The sequence below is a fragment of the Nansenia antarctica genome (genome assembly GCF_963989245.1).
Source record: "Nansenia antarctica genome assembly, chromosome: 17".
Taxonomy (NCBI): Eukaryota; Metazoa; Chordata; class Actinopteri; order Argentiniformes; family Microstomatidae; genus Nansenia; species Nansenia antarctica.
The window spans coordinates 12,319,646-12,337,659 of NC_137687.1; the positions used below are offsets into that span (position 1 = coordinate 12,319,646).

Genomic DNA, 18,014 nt, shown 5'->3' on the forward strand with positions numbered 1-18,014 from the left:
GCACACATTGTCAGCTCCAGGCAGGTACAGATAACAGCTGAGACTAGATGAAACTGTCCAGACGTCTGCCCCTGCCTCAGGGTAGCATTGCTGAGCAGTTTTGTTCCTCTCCATTTGTCAATTGTGACAGGGTCTGGTGAAAAAGCCCCCGACTTTGGAGATTGTGAGCTTTCAAACAAACAGTGTCATAGATCGAAATCTGATCTGCTAGCTAGCAGCTAATCAGGAACATCGCTATGAACATCTAACTGCGCGCTTAGCACATCACAGCATGCTGATAGAACGTCAACATGCTAAAAACCGGTGATGGAGAGCAGACCCATGTCTGAGGACCGCAGGTTCCGGGATGGGGTGTGTTGGCAGAGAAGGTCAGTTAGGTACTGGGGGGCGCAGGCGTGGAGAGATTTGTAGTTCAGGGGCATGGTTGAGGGCATGGTAAAATAGTATTTTGGGTTTAGGATCTGATATGATCAATTCTCTGTCAACAGGGATGAGCAAAGGGGTGTCCATAACTGTAAGTTGTAATCATAGGGGAATAAAGAGTGTGCCAAGAACACATTGCATGAATGAGAAGGTCTACAGGCGTTCTTGATAAAGTGTTCAGTGAGTGTATATTAATAGCATTCTCCAGCGTTGTAATTTATCCCATAGTTGTCTCAATGTAAGCCTGTAGATAGACGTCATGTTGTTTTACAGAAGAGTTGAATTGCCCTCCTGAGGCGAAGTCTCCCGGAGTACGGATGTTGATGTACTTGTCCTACCTTGTCTATTAGCTGCACACGTTTGTGTGACAGCTGTGTAGCTAGGCTACATACGAGTTCTAGTTTGAGGCTATAGCTCACTGATGCTAATGTTAGTAATAAGCCTTCACTGTGTGTGAGGTAAGGCATATAGGCCTAGTAGTCAGATTGAACTTTGATTAGTTAAGATGGGTGAATAGCCTTCCATCTCCTCTGCCTCAGTATTTTGCTCCAGATAATTGCTAGCCTGCTCCCCCACGGGACAAATTAAGAGAAACACTAAAAGGGAATACTCCAAGCCTTCAGGTATCCATTCTATACCTTGTTTCTTTCTCCGTCCTTTCCATTCCCAGGGGTTATTTGAAATTGTGGCCAGCACTCTCAGATGGTGGTAGGAAAGCAGGTGAGTGGTGAAATGGCCACATAAAAGAAGGCAAAGGGGCAAGGTTTAGGTTCCCGTTTATCACAAGATGGACAGCGTACCAGAAGATGAGTGGGGAAAGCTTTTGGCCGTGTTGAGGAGTCAGCCAAGCTTGCAGTCTCATCCCTTGTAAATGCTCAAAGCTATAGTAATGTAGCCAACCCAACAACAGTGACTACACACACACACACACACACACACACACACACACACACACACACACACACACACATGCACTCATGCATGGATGCTTGCTCACTCACACAGCTGAGCCATACCCAGTAGCCTAATTAGAAAAGTACATTTTCACATAACTGGTGATTTTAACAAAGGTGCATTTGAAATGTGGCGATCGAAAGGCCTTAATTCATGTATAGATGTCCTTGTTGATAATACTTGTATTTATTTTGATCAATTAACTTCAGTTAATTGCCTGGCGAGAGCTAGCTTTTTCCATTATCTCCGAGTGAGTAGTTCTGTAAGTTATATCTTAATTACTTTCCCTTTGCAACCGCCTTACTCCCTACTGGACACTATCCTGAGTCAGGGTCTTAAGAACGAAGCCAGAATCACTACAATGTATGAATCTACAGTATTTTATCAATATACTGTACTTCCCACCTATTTTGTGTATTAAAATAAAGTGAAACTAAATGATGTATTCACAGTAGAGGAATGGTGCTAATAAGAGTCCACTCTTCACCCATACTGTATGTGCAAGACATGGCCTTGTTCATTTCAGATCACAAATGTAAATGGGTCATCTCATTTAAACACATGGGACAAAAGTCTGTCATTGGCATGGTAACCATAACATTTCTTTAGCAACTGTGACTGAATGGACCTATCGCTAAGCCACGCCCCAAAATAGAAATTGTCCAATCATATCACAGCAAAAGTCACGACAGGCAGAAAACTCGGACAAACAACTCGCTAATATCTGATGGTGAAAAGCTTCTAGACTAAATATTCTTGTCATCTTAAAAAAAAAAAAACATGTCTATTACTTGCTGTGGTAAATCAGAAATCAGAAAGTCAATGTAAGTCATTGAATGTCATTGAATGTCATTCAGTCAGGGTCGGTCAGTCATTGTCAGTGAAGCGTTGTTTGTTTGTCCGAGTTTTCAAAGGGGGCGTGGCTTAGTGATAGGTCCATTGTACCTTCTAGTAAAGTACCATTCATTAGGGTAAAGTTAAGTTGAGGTCCTTAGAACAGCAGAATAACACAGAGAGAAAAAGTAACAACAAGAGAAACAGAGCACTTAATTTATTTTCCAATTTCATTGCAGGTGCGTCTGGTGGTTGAGTTGTTATGGCCCCTCTTCCTGTTCTTTATCCTTGTCTGGGTGCGATCAACCAATCAGCCTTTGCACAAAGGCCAATGTAAGTACTAGAATGAATGAATGAATGAATGAATGAATGAATGAATGAATGAATGAATGAATGAATGAATGAATGAATGAATGAATGAATGAATGAAGCACACATTCATCTATTTGCAGAAAGCAAGGTTAGACAGAGCTCAGGTACAACATTTCGTAAGCTTAGAATTGAAAGGTTCTATCTCCGTTTAGGGCAGTTCAGAGATATTGAGCGTCAACGTTTTTACATTCCATTATGTTTTGTGAGATGAAACCGTTGTCTTTTATGAATTACTAACTCAAAAATGTCAACATTTTAAAAATAAGACCACACAGGCATTAATAAACATCTAATGGATCAGATTATGTAAAAAAACTAAAATGGAGATAGAACCATATAATTCTAACATCACAATTTAACTTGTATTGGTTTAGAACATGCTGTATGTTTATTTCTTACTGTTGATGCCTGATCTCTTTAGGCTACACCTTAACTGCCCCTCCTGAAACCTCTCCATCCCCTCTACCCCCCTGTACAGTTTTTGTTCTGTAAAAAAAAAAAAAAAAAATCTTCTATCATTCCTTCCTTTGATCATTATGACTGCTAATGGCCCTTTGCTCGAGCATAAGTTACTTTTTCTTTGCGATGACAGATGGATAGATGATTCACTTACTTAGACAAACGTATTTGTTGTAAACCACTTTGGATAAAGGTGTCTGCTATTACATGAATGGAATACTTAACCAATCTTATTTTGTGAAATCATACTTATTATTATTCAAGCTTATATTAATTTTGAATAATTATTGATTGAAGTCATTGATGTATCTTCTTTTTTATTGGGTTGAGGATTGAAGCAGTGTTTATTTCCGTACTCGAGTTATGATACAAAATGCAACAATAGCCATTTCTCATTATTTACTCCTTCTGCTCATTACCTACCTGCCTCTTCAACACAACTTTATCACCTGACGATGTTGGTATTCAACGATGTTGGTATTCAACGATGTTGGTATCCCAGAGAATCAAGAGCAAATGTCAAACTGATCTAGCAAATGGTGTATCATACAGTATATCACCTTCCACCATTCCTAAAAAAAAATCCTTGTAAACTTGAATTAGACACCCAAGTGTGCCAGGAAATGAAATGCATTCATGTTGTTCCAGGTCATTATCCAAACAAAGCCATGCCTTCGGCCGGCTTGCTACCCTGGCTTCAAGGCATGATGTGTAACATCGACAACCCCTGTGAAGACCACCCTACCCCAGGAGAGACCCCAGGCCAGGTCAACAACTTTGACTCCTCCATGTATGTAGGGCTACTGTACTATTACTATACGACCTTCCCAAGCAGTCACTCTAATGTGTATCGATCTAATAGGATAGGTACCATTTAAAATGAATTAACGTATTAACACTAGAACAGCCGTGCCCTTTTACCTACTAAAAGAGCCGCCTTCCTCTTTACAATGCTCAAGCTGCTATTTACATACAACGACCACTAGTTGTCCGCTTGTAAATTAGCCTGCTTCCTACACAGAAAAACTGCCAAATATTTATTTTTTTATATTAAAAAACGTTTATATTAGCTTATCCTGATGTGATTTGGAAAATGTAAGGATACTGGGTTGTAGAACGCACATATCTAGGAAAGGTCATGAAAGGAGGGTTCTGAAATTTGAAATTTTGCAAAGATATAACATTTGTCTTTACTCAAAGGCTGTTCTAGTGTTAAGCATTACCAATAGAGTAATCAAATAATCATTTACTCTGAGTACAAGCCTGGGGTAGACCATCTAATCATCTTTCTCTGTTCATCCAGAATTGCTGGTGTGTTGATTGAGCTCCAGGTGCTTGTGACAAACACATCCATCCTTACCAACGTCCAGCGCCTCTCTCAGGATGTGGACCAATGGGATCGGATTCTACAGAGGTATAACCCTGCCAATGGTATGTATAGCACACAATACACTACATTCTGTAACTATGGCAGTAGATAGACACAAATAGAACATGCTTTTTCCGAAGACAATGTGTTCTGAATGGAAGACACTGCCAAGAATGGATCCATTTGAACAGTGTATTTAAATTAATTTAATATGCAAGAGAGTGTTGTCTGTGGCCTTCCACCTCAACAGACAGCGCTCTGCAATGCATTGGCATTGACTGTCATAATGAAGATCCAACCATTTTAATCATGATTAATTACATTTTTATTGTTTCGGACAAATGGTTCAGCAGTAATTGGAACCAGTACTGTATACTTTACCACACTGACAATCACTTTTTCCATGGCTTGGACCATAGTCCTTCATCAATGAGTGCCAGATAGCCCTTTCGTATAGGCGGCAACTCAGAGGTCTATCAAAAACAATGCCGCAAGATTATTTACGATGTAATTTTTCCATGCCGAGTGACAGATCGTTTATCTTTATAAGTTGCTGGTTTGCATTAGGCTAATTTAGCCTGATGATATTCACATTTTCATAAGGCACCTAATTTGCAAATAGGCAAACGGGACCCCGCCATTGTCAAGGCTGGACAAACTGCTTGCAGGGCATTTGCATTTCGGAGTCACAGGCTTGTAATATACAAGATTAAATCCATCAAAGATCTAAGCCGTGGCATAATTAATGGGATACATCTGAGGCTCGACCACAAAAGGTCATTAATTTAACACGAATGAGAAGCAGCGGGATATCAAAGGAATAGGGATGGTGAAGGTGATTTTGTTGTGCTTTTTCCGGAGATAATTAAAAAGCTTTGGGATAGGGACTCCGATCTCATTGGTCGAGTTCAGTTAGAGGCCAGAGCATGTTTTGGTTTCGACCTATGTGTTTAATCCGCCGTCATCGGGGGGGTGTTTCAGTTATGGCAGTAATAATAGAGGTACAACTAAGAGGTAGCATGTCAATAATTTGTTTCTTCTTTGCTTAATCTAAACGAACCGTATTAGAACTGAGAACATTGAGCATCAAACGCGATAGATCCGAGTACGACGTCAGCAAAACGTTACAGAGCAAAAAGAGTGGCCTGTATCTCTGCGACTTTCTGACCTGCATATTGCATTCAGCTAATCTGATTGGCAAAGGGGGAGGCTTACATTCAACAGTCAATTAGTTTTGAGGCTTGTCTTTAAGATCCCAACTATCAGCGGGCATGTTTTGTAATCAGGATCAAATGGCTGCTTATCCAACTGATACATGTTTAGCAAAGATGTGCTCAGCTCCCACCAACAATTACTGCAACAACTCGTGACGTTAGAATTATACGGTTCTATCTCCATTTTTGTCAAAATTGAGTTTTTTTTACATAATCTCATCCATTAGGTGTTTATTGATGCCTGTGTGGTGTTATTTTTAAAATGTTGACATTTTTGAGTTAGTAATTCATAAAATACAAAGGTTTCATCTCACAAAACATAATGGAATGTAAAAACGTTGACGCTCAATATCTCTGAACTGCCCTAAACGGAGATAGAACCTTGTAATTCTAAGCTCACGAACTGCAATGTTGCGTTAAAGAAATCCAAGCAACTCACTTTTAAAGTGCCTTTCTTGAATGTACAAACATGACTTAGCAACGTCCATTTAACCTTTTTGTTTGTGCTTTTCAGTATATTGCATTGGTGCTTTTGTAAGACTGATGTACCTGTACTTACAGCAAGAAATAGTTTACCACTCTATCCATTACTCTCTCTCTTCCTTTTAATGTTTAAGGTCAACCCATTCAGCTGAGGAGCATCTTGAATGAAAATGAAACCTTAAGTGCATATTTGATGGATGACCTGTCTGTGACACCGTCAGTTGTCAACAGCCTTATGAACGCAAATATTCGACTGAATCAGGTTGGTCAGCATTTTGTATTTTCTACATAACATCGTTGTATGTGAAGGTAGTGCTGGCTGGCAAGTTTTGTCTAACCGTAAACTGAACTCTTGTATGTGGTGTGGAGGATTTGCTCCAGCCCTGCACTGACAAACCTTATCTACATAATAAAAGGCCTGATGAACAGCTGATTGGTCAGTAGAATTAGTTGTGTTAAAGAACAGAGCTGTGTGAAGTGCCACCACCCCACCCCCCAATTGCACTGTTCTTCAGACAGGGACCAAACACTTGTTCTTTGGAAGAACGCAGCTGTTACAGTGCTAAGTGTGATACGTTTCTCTCAGCTTCTCAATTGATACCCTGCCAATGTTCCAAGTGATGTCAGATGAGTTGGGAGTTGGTTTCCCCTGATAGATTAAGACAATGTCTAGATAGGATTCTCTTAATTAATACTAGAACAGCCATGGGTGGGGTCATCAAATTGCAGGACCCTCCTTTCATGACTTTTCCTATATACTGTATGTGCGTTCTACCACCCAGAATCCTTACATTTTCAAAATCACATCAGGATAAGCTAGCATAAAGCTATTTTGCAGTTTTTCTGTGTAGGAGTCAGGCTTATTTACAAGACACGCCAACTAGTGGCTGTTGTGTGTAAATAGAAGCTTACCATTGTAAAGACTAGGCTCTTATGGTAGGTGAAATAGGCACGGCTGTTCTAGTGTTAATCTGCAACTTCTACAAAATGTTCATATTTGTTCACCAGATGATGACCGTTCCAAGTGGAAACAACCTGAGGAGCATCGTGTGCAACGGAACCAATCTTGACGAATATGTCGAGTTTACCAGCGCATCTGACAAGGAGGCCTTTCAAAATGTCAGCTGCTCTCTCACAGCACAGCAGCTGAGGGAAACCAGGCGGGTTTTACTCCAAAATCTGGACACACAGAAGATGCTTTCCACAGTGAGTAGTTTCATTTACTACCCAATGTCCTAAATGTGTTTGATTATAGTGTGTAGTTCATTGTATGTTGTACGATATTAAACATTGTTGAATTCCTCTCTGTGGTACTTGGACACGTCATGACCGTTTCGATATATACATTTTAGAATAAAAAAAAGTCATGATTATGAATAATTGTTTTGCTACCCTAATCTGTCTAACTATCAGATTGTCTCCATCTAGAGTGTTTAGTATGTAAGCATGCATGACTGCATGAACAGCTGATATCTGCACTCATGGTGATCTCCTCAAGAGATTCAATTATCTCTAAAATCAGACTCCCCATCTGTGAACTTTGACCACCGAGTTCAGAGCAGTCAAATGTTTTGTGGTCAACAACATGAATGCCCCGAGGTGATGGTTAACATTGGCCAGAAGAATCAATTTTGCATAATATCTCATGCACGGAAACTATAAACACATTTTTGTTATATTTCCACTTCCTAACCCTAACCCTTTTAATTTAATATTTTTATTTAGCCTTTATTTAACCAGGTCAGTCCCATTGAGACACAATTATCTCTTTTCCGAGGGAAGCCTGGCCAAGACAGCAGCTTAAAACATAGAGTTTGGACAGTTAAAACAAACAGCAGATTTACACAATAAAACAACACCAAGTCAACAACAACAAAATAGACAAAATACAATCTGGTCAGAGCAATAGAGTGAAATAATGGGACTTTCATAAAAAAGCAGGAGCAAGAACGATATGAGGCTGATTCCAAGTTACTCACAAGGTTTTTAAATGTCCCAAGAGAAATTAGTTCCTTCAGGTTCAGAGTGCTCTGTAGTGAATTCCAGGCAGCGGGTGCAAAGTGCATGAAGGAGTGCTTGCCGAATTCAGTGCGAACTTTGGGGACATTTAGCAGATAACAGTCGTTGGAACGTAAGGAGTAAGTACTCTGGGTAAGGAGCAAGTACTCACTTAGCTTCACTAAGCTCCTGAATATCCTGTGATGCTCATGGCTACTTTCTTGTTCACATGATGTCACAGCTCGGAAACTCAGAGCTTGAGGATAATTCCAGAATTTCCTACTTATAATTACGAGTTGCAGGACCGTTCAAATGGAATTGTTTTCCCTATTCAGAGCTTGCATTTAACAACCCAGATGGACAAGAGTTTTTGGAGAGAAGGGTTATTTGCTTGGTCCCAGCAAAAGCATGCATGAACATTAGCAGAATTGTAAGACGTTCCCATTGCAACATTGCGTTGCTGTTATTGGTGGGGAATTAATTCCACACGCAGGTCATTTGCAAGTCACGACCACCACATCTCTATCGGCGAACTGTCTCTCATCTGGCCAAAACCAATCATTGAGGAAAACAGGCACGCACTTGCTCCCGGCAGAAAAAGAGACATATTATTCATGTAAATTCAAACGAGTCTGAATGCAAAGTTTTCACAGGAGACAGCCTTTGCAACACACAGACAGAGGGAAATATGTGTGTTATACCTTTATGTGTCTTGTCCACCTTGATTCCACTTATTCCACTGCTTCTGCTAATTTGGTTGTTGTGGTTGGGAAGAGAATAATGCCATAAGATGTTATGCACAAACATATGTTCGTAGGACAAGCTACCTGTATATGTTTGTGCACATGGAAGTCAGTGATTTATGTTTACTATGAGTTAAGGAGACAAGACAAATGTAAAATGTGTCTATTTTAGACTAGACTAAATCTAAAAAAACATATGGTCCCAAAAAGAACGTTGGTCCCAATGCACTCACCCAAACAGGGCATACTAATGTTAAAAGTGTCTTAACATCTTAACACTAGAATAGCCATGCCTTCTTTATCTACTATAAGAGCCGCCTCTGGGGTCAAATGACCATAGTCTTTACAATGGTAAGCTGCTCCTTACACACAGCGACCACTAGTTGGCCCCCTATTAAATTAGCCTGCCTCCTACACCAAGCGAAATAGCTTTATACTAGCTTATCCTGATGTGATTTTGAAAATGTCAGGTTACTGGGTGGTAGAACGCACATATCTAGGAAAAGTCATGAAAGGAGGGTCCTGAAATTTGATCGAGTGCAAAGATATAACATTTAATTTACTCACAGGGTCAAATGACCCCACCCACGGCTGTTCTGGTGTTAACCTGCTGTTTATTACTCCTTTTCAATATGTGAGACTGGATCTGTCCCACGATGTTGACATTTTGTATTGTAACAATGTGTATCACCATGTGGGTAAATGCATGTCTAAATGAAGCCCAAGATGGAAGATATGTTCCCAAGCCTATGCTACAGAAAGGTCCATTAATCCCAGCGACTGCTGTAAGTGCAATCGGACGAAACTATATGTCCATAAGCGTTGATATTTGACCAATTCTGATTTAACTCCGTAATTCCTGTTGCGCTGATGAAAGAGTGCACTTTCTTTCATAGTTTAATCTCTGAGAGAAAATGTGTGAGACAGCAAACACTATGAATAAGTGATAAGGCAAGAAGTTCAGTGAGAGAGGAGAAGCCATTTAAACAACCTAAGCCCTGAGGCATTTCCAGTCATTGAAGGGAAAGCCAGACAAGATGGGCAAAAAAGTAATCTGGCCCCTCCAGCAAAATAGGAGGAGAGAAAAGTCTTTCACACTCTTAAGCTTGGAGTTTGCCGAAATGACGGCGATAACAACAACATAAAGAGAAGAACTAAAGGAGGAGAAAAAATGAGTCAGAGTTTATCGCGGCTCTATCGAGTGGCAGTGGGTGATTTAGACATTTGTAGCAGCTTGTTGTCTGAAGGGAGCATGAAACACCAATAACAATAGACAGGAAGTGAGGTACTCCGGAGCCCATAATTCAATTAGAGAACCGTTTTTTGTATAATCGTTCCGCCACGAACGACGCACACAGCTGCGGTAAGCCCGATAAAAACACGGAGAATAAATAGAATAAAGAATGAATGTGTAGTTTAACAAAAAATGGGCTTGAGGAGATTTGGCTTGTGCCTTATCCACCTTCTCATACGATACAGCACCGAGGGTCTATCTTCCTATTGACGACTCAGCTGCAATTTCAAGCTGTTTCACTCAAAATTGCCTGTGTGATGCCTGTGCTTTTCCAATCAGCTTATCTGCACTTCCTTGTGTGTTGCTGCCGAGGGTCAAATAGAACCGACATTAATACACTCTGAAGAACCCCTGCAATTGTGAGACTATATGGAGACTAAAGTGCAGAATCTCTCTCTATACTCTATACCCCCCCCCCCTCCCCCCCTTAGCTAAGTGGTACAGTGGGGTGCAAAAATGTGGGCGCCACTACTCAAAATGCCTTTTACAATTAATACCTAAGTGACAAGAAGTAAAACTAACCTCTTAATGGTACAAAGAGGTACTTCATGGTTGATTTTGAGGTATTCGGCTCATTGTCTTGCTGAAATACCCAAACTCTCTTCAACTTCTCTTTCTGAACTGACCTTCGAACATTAGCGTCTAGAATGTCTTGATATTGTTGGAATCCATTCTTCCTTCCACCCGCACAATATTGCCTGTGCCCCCAGCTGCTACACAACCACAAAGCATAATGGATCCACCTCCATGCTTAACAGTTGACAAGGTGTTCTTCTCTACAAATGCTTCTCCCTTTCTTCTCCAAATATACCGTCTGAACATTCTGAATTGAAACGTTGTGAGCGTTTTTTCTAGCCTTCTCCTTGATGGTAGAAGTGAACCATCTTGATTCTGACATCCTTGGACAACTGTTTAGAGGAACCCATGGTTTTTAACACCAGACACAACAGCCACCGCAGTCGGGTACTTTAATAATAATAATAATAATACATTAGACTTATATAGTGCTTTTCTAGACACTCAAATACGCTTTACAAACTGAGAAGATCAAGTAGTAATAATAAAAAGAAACAAAAAATAAATAAAAGAAAGTATAGGGGCCTAATTAAGGTAGTGCTGGGGACACATGGGAAGGGGAGGGGGAGAGGGTTAACTGGTGAAGGCAAGCTTGAAGAGGTGGGTTTTGAGGGCCTGTTTAAATGTTGGCAGGGTGTTGGCCTGTCTGAGGTGGTTGGGGAGGGCGTTCCACAGGGACGGGGCTGCGGCTGAAAAGGCCCTATCACCCCAGGTCCGGAGCTTGGTCCTGGTTGTCTTGAGGGTGGTTTGGTCGTCAAACCTGAGGCAACGGGAGGGGGGCGAGGTCGGCAAGGTAGGAGGGGTCCAGATTGTTGATGGCTTTAGAAGGTATGGAGTTACTTCAGAATATATAGTTCAACCCTGGAATTATATTCCGCTGACTCATTGAAGCCCTAACGACAGCCCACGTCAGCTCCATCGTCAAGACCTCCTACTTCCACCTCCGAAACATTGCCAAAATTAGACACTGCGTCTCCCACACTGCTGAGTCCCTCATCCACGCCTTCATCTCCTCCCGCCTTGACTACTGCAACTCCCTACTCACCGGCATCACCACCCGCTCCCTCCTAACTCAGCCGCCCACCTGCTCTCAAACACGCCGTCCCACGACCACATCACTCCTGTCCTTCACTCTCTCCACTGGCTCCCCATCAAAGAATGTGTCAAATTCAAAGTACTCCTCCTCACTTACAAAGCCCTCCATAGCCTGGCCTATCGCCCTACACGTACCCTCCGATCCTCATCCACTGTTCCCCTCACTGTCCCAACCTCGAAACTCAAAGGCTTCGGAGACGGTGCTTTTTCGCGAGCTGCACCCCGCCTCTGGAACTCTCTCCCTCAACCACTCAGAGACTCCCCCTCACTCTCCACTTTTAAATCCCACCCATGCATACAACCTTCCCTACCCCTAACCATCTCCCCTAACCCTGCCACCCCCCTCCCCCCCTGGACATTGCTGTGTTAATTGTTCCCTGTGCCTGTTCGTCAACTCTGTGTTCTATGTGCTCATGTTATCTGTTGCATGTTGTTTTTGTTTTTCCAATGAATTATTATTATTATTAATCACGTAAATCACCTTGGCCTGGGCCTTAGTAATCATCTTCTCAAAAGGTAACAAAGAAAAATCCAAAAGGGTTCCCAAACTTTTGCACAGGGCCCTTTTCCTTTTTTATTATTTAAAATGAAGATAAAAAGGAGCTTTAAAATTTGCAAAAATGTGTCATGCCCACATTTTTGCACCTCACTGTACAGTGGCGGACTCAGGCTGTTTGAAGGGCAGGGGCGAAAAGAAAAAAAGGGCACCTACTGCACAACATGGGAGCCCATCAGTGCACATGGTCAAGTTTAGACCATTGGAAGGGCAGTCAATAGGGCACATCCTCTAATTTTGCCACTCAAAATGGCACTTAAGTGCGACGTTTTTCAACTGTGGGGGCACATGGTCAAGTTTAGACCATCGGAGGGGCACCAATAGGGCACGCCCTCTCATTTTCGCCACTCAAAAGGGCACTTTTGCCACTCAAAAGGGCACTTAAGACAGACGTTTTTCAACCGTGGGGGCACAAGGAGCCCCCCCTGCCCCCCCCCCCCCCTGAGTCCGCCAGTGCCACTGTTTATATTGTAGCTGTGTCTCATTTTCAGTGTGCACCGATAAAAAAGTACATTGTTGCCTATGACTTTGTTTTTGAGATGTGATGTTCAAACAAACTGTACTCTGGGAATCATGCACCAAATCATTTTAAGGGGAGACTCTGTGTTCATCAATAGTCACGCATTGATTGATTCATATTTACATATAATTAAGCAATATCACACGAGAGGGAGTGCTGTTATACTGAATATCAGCACGGCTGTGATTGTCTTTGGTACTCAGCCACAATCAATCAGATATATATATATATTTTTAAAACAGCACAACCTCGAGTGTGATATTACTTTTATACAACAGTTCTACGTACAGCGCAATTTATTAGTTAACAGTAATAAGTGACAACAGATTATGATTTGTTTGTTTATTTAATCATTTATTTTGGCTCCGTCAACAACAAAAAAGTTCCGCAACTGGACTGTTGCCTAGTAACCTGAACACAAACATCTGCAGGCTAGCTACTTTGTATTAACGGACATTCGGAGTGATACATATAGTTAAAAGTCCCAGTGCTGTTATACTGTATATCAGCACTCATGGAATGCCTCTTGTCCAATCAAATTACTTGGTCGGAACTAACTGTTGTATAAATCATTAAATTGATAGTAGGCTACAGTGTTTATACTGTACACAGGTATAGAATTGCATGCTTCTGAGAAGTAGGTGTGTTAACCACTTTGTAAGATTCCATATACCGAGGAAGGGTGACCGTGCCTTTGCGGTGATAGCACCGACCCTGTGGAACGCGCTCCCTTCTGCCATCAAGTTTGCCCCCACTCTGGACTCCTTTAGAGCCAAGTTAAAAACCCACCTCTTCCTAAATGATATTCCCTAAGTCTACTCCCTATTTGTTGTGAATTGTATGCCTGAGATTTACGTTTAAGTCGTCTGTGTCTGATTGCTTTCTGTGTTCCTTGTCTTTGTCTTTATCTGTTCCTTTACCCGGGCTGCGCCCCGGGCCGATGTAAAAGTTGGATGGGGGGCGCATTATAAATAAAATTAACATTAACATTAACATTAACATACGATGTAAACATGATTTTCTGAGCTTTATATATAATGCATTACAGTATGTCTTGGAAATGGCTCAGTAATGTTTTGTAAATCAACTTGTAATGTTCTCCTTTAGCTACCTTTGGCTTTGGATCTGGATCAGGCGGAGGAGACATTTGGATTAATCAACAGAACCACAGTGGATGCTTTCCCACTGATGGAAGAGGTTGGTGTAGTTATTATTTAGCATCTGAACATGTGGACAAAAGTATGTGGACACAATTATCGTCTGGGGCTGTTTTCATGGTTTGGGATAGGCCCCTGAGTTCCAGTGAAGGGAAATCTTAATGCTACAGTATACAATGTGATTCTAGAGAATTGTATGCTTCCAACTTTGTGGCAACGGTTTGGGGAAGGCCCTTTCCAGTTTCAGCATGACAATGCCCCCGTACACAAAGTGAGGTCCATAATGACATATAATATACAGTATGCCATTTAGCTCACGCTTTTATCCAAAGCGACTTACATTGCAGTGAGCGCATACATTTCTCAGTATATATGGTCCCAACGGGAAACAAACCCACAATCGAAGCGTTGTTAGCGCCATGCTCTACCAACTGAGCCACAGAGGACCACGACATGGTTTGCCGAGTTTGGTCTGAGAAAACCTGACTAGTCTGCATACAGAGCTCTGACCTCAACCCCATTGAACACCTTTGGGATGAATTGGAACGCCGACTGCAAGCTAGTCCTTCTCGCCCAACTTCATTAATGCTCTTGTGGCTGAATGGGAACAAATCCCTGCAACCATATTCTGAAATCTAGTAGAAAGTCTTCCCAGACAGTAGCAACGGTGGGACCAACTCCATATTAATGCCCATGGTTTTGGAATGAGAAGTTCAACGAGCACATATGGGTGTGATGTTTGGGTGTCCCAATACTTTTGTCCATATAGTTTCCAAGACAACTTACCATAGCAGCAGGTGTTTTTGTCCTCTAGAATGTATATGACACTGCTGTCTTGGCCTTATCTTGCTGTTCTTGTTCCCCATCAAAACCCTTACCTATACAGATGTCCAAGCTGCAGAACTCAAAGATGTTTAAGGCCGCTGACATGCTGGATTTCCAGGCAGACATGTTTGGCAGTCTGAATATGTTGCTCTGTGGTAAAGAACCAGCCTTCAACTCCACAAATACAACCTTCAGTTTTCCTTCTTCCCTTGGAGAAACGGGAAACAACTCTGAGGCCAACGAGACAATGTCCGGCATCATGAACGGCAATTCCAGTAAGTACTGTGTCGTTTACATCAGAACAGCACCTTGAAGCAAAATATCACTTCAAAAACATGATATGGCCTGAGTCATCCTTGTTTAGTCAATCTGTGTAAATCGTTTTTTACAAGTACTGTGCAGTCTTCCTGGGTAACAATTTTGGAACTTGTGTAGAGGATCACACACTTGTTTCTTTTCTGTAATCTCTACCATCCCTTTGTAACTGGCCTCTTGATATTCATTAATGACAAAGACTTTTGTTTAAGGGCACAGGTGTCCATTGTGGACAGGACTTGATAAGCACTTGATATGCATGTTGGTCAATAATAATAATAATAATAATAATAATACATTAGACTTATATAGCGCTTTTCTAGACACTCAAAGACGCTTGATGTTGTCGTTAAACTACTACAATGTGTCAGCAGCACCCACATTGCAGTCCACCATGTTTGAAAATGACATTCATACTGTACGTGCTTCAAATGTCATGATTATCATTGGGAAAATGCATGATTCTTATCACAGGTGTGTTGTGCTGAAAAAATTGTTGTTATTGTCATATAGCCTAGACATAGGCATACATGCTATGTTATGCTCTATTTCTCAATGAACCTGGTCAACGTAACTAAAGGAAAGGAGACATATCAAAATAAGCCTGGATTTTCCTTTAGCAATGTTGATGGAATACACCCCTGGTAGACATACACTAGATGTTGCTAAATCACAGTGACATGAAACATGATGTTGCCATTGTTGTGGATTTAATTGATTCTTAATAGATTGAGTAAAACGTATGAAGCACAAAGAGCTTAAATCAATTGTCTCCAAAGAGGCCTTTTATTAAGCAAAGTCACATGAGCGCAGAGAGAAAGTAGCAGACAAAAAGCAAAAAGCAACATTGGGCGGGACTCATATTTATAGAACTGTCCATGATCACGAGGTCACTATTCTTGGGAACCAATCATATTATACAAATCTGTGATTGCACAAGTTATGGGCCCTGTCCATAGTCAGAATTACTCACTGAGCCACAGATCTTGGCCCATCCCTTACAGGAAGGAAATGGGCCTTCCTTAATTAATTAAGGGCTAGATTCGCCAAACTGTAGAGAGACTTACATTTCTCAGTATAAAATGATATAAAACTACAACACCGTCTTCACGGTCCGAGCAGAAGTTTTCAAGAGATCAGAGGCACCGAACTCAAAGCTAATAGCTGAAACCCGTTTCTTGGGATCTGCCTGTCAAGTCTAAACTGTTTATTTACAGTTCCTTGTTGCTCCTCATTACACACAATGTGTTGGTCCCCCGGCTTACCTCGGAGCACTACTTCTCCAGTGTAATGTCTTGGGGACTTGCTTAATTAGGGGCCTTGCTATCCTGTTTCATTAATTGCCTGTTCTTTTGAGAATCCTGCCGAAAATGAGGTTTTCATAAGCAGGCTCTTTCCTGGAACAAAGTTACACCCTAAAGTGGATTTGTGTGCTGGTGTGCTTACAAATTAGTAAAACAATGCACCCTCCATTTGAATGAATCAGCTTATTTTTTTGGGTTGCATGCTTATAACTTCCCAGGGTTCTCTGGGTCTTTTATTGTTATGTACAGTACAGTAAATTAATACGGTATGTACAATGTCTCTTTTCTCAGTGGCCAATGTCTCATTTGCAAGGCGACAACAGTACTCAGAGGATTACTAAAACAGCTGTAATAAAGGAATGAAAAGAGGCTAGGGTAAATGCTCCATTGCTTTCTTTTCCAATTAATTTATGATGGCATTAGGCACTATCTAACAGTGCCATTACATAAAATAAGTAGTAGGGGGGGGGGGGGTAGTGACTGTTCCCCATAGCAGTAAACAATCATTTCTGTTTGTGTCCTTTTTATAATGGCACACAAAGGATAAATGAGATTGACTCTTTCAATCGATTGTACTATAACCCCCCCCCCCCCAGCCACGCTTGTTACAAGCCGTCTCCTGATACATTCAGATTCAGATTCAGATAACGTTTATTGCCATTATGCTTGACACATGTAGGAATTTGCTTTGGCATTTACAGAAGGTGCATTTATGCTTTTTTCACATATACATGAACAAAACAAGTACACATACAAATGCAAAGACAGGCAAAAACAGGACAACACAGGACAGACAGTGCATGAATAGTGCTGTATATAAAGTGCAGTGCAGAGTTATTCAAGGTCCAGTGCATGTTCAGTCCTGGGCAGACTTGGAGGCGGGGGGGAGGGGGAAGCCAGAGTCATACATATATATATATATATATATATATATATATATATATATATATATATAGATATATATATATATAGATATAGAGAGAGAGATATATATATATAGAGAGAGAGAGAGAGAGAGAGAGAGAGAGAGAGAGAGAGAGAGAGAGAGAGAGAGAGAGAGAGAGAGAGAGAGAGAGAGAGAGAGAGAGAGAGAGAGAGAGAAAATGTGCCATGTCAACTCAGGCTATCATCTTTTTTTACACATATAATCAACATGGATAATGTGTGTTTCGTCAACCCTGTTACCGACAGCACAATGCCAAAGATGTCACATGTTTTGAGGGAGCGTGCAATTGCCAGAGCTGTTGCCTGTGAATTGAATGTTCATTTCTCTACCATAAGCCATCTTCAAAGGCGTTTCTGAGATTGGAATTGGAAACGACTTTGGAGACTGCTTATGGTGGAGAAATGAACATTCAATTCACAGGCAACAGCTCTGGTGGACATTCCTGCCAATCGCACGCTCCCTCAAAAACTTGAGACATCTTTGGCATTGTGCTGTGTGATAAAACTGCACATTTAAGAGTGGCCTTTTATTGTGACCAGCCTAAGGCATATCTGTGCAATAATCACGCTGTCTAATC

At 41.3% G+C, this 18,014-nt stretch overlaps 1 protein-coding gene across 2 annotated transcripts in view; it reads left to right on the forward strand.

The window, feature by feature from the left end:
- The window catches only part of LOC308172700 (phospholipid-transporting ATPase ABCA1), a 172,311-nt gene that overhangs the window by 11,061 nt on the left and 143,236 nt on the right, over positions 1-18,014 (forward strand). For both annotated transcript variants that reach the window (XM_080547635.1, XM_080547636.1), the window contains exons 3-9: positions 2,451-2,544; positions 3,691-3,832; positions 4,346-4,473; positions 6,243-6,370; positions 7,117-7,314; positions 13,998-14,087; positions 14,934-15,147. In XM_080547635.1, the coding sequence (XP_080403761.1) occupies positions 2,451-2,544; positions 3,691-3,832; positions 4,346-4,473; positions 6,243-6,370; positions 7,117-7,314; positions 13,998-14,087; positions 14,934-15,147 (994 nt within the window). The remainder of the gene's footprint in view (positions 1-2,450; positions 2,545-3,690; positions 3,833-4,345; positions 4,474-6,242; positions 6,371-7,116; positions 7,315-13,997; positions 14,088-14,933; positions 15,148-18,014) is intronic.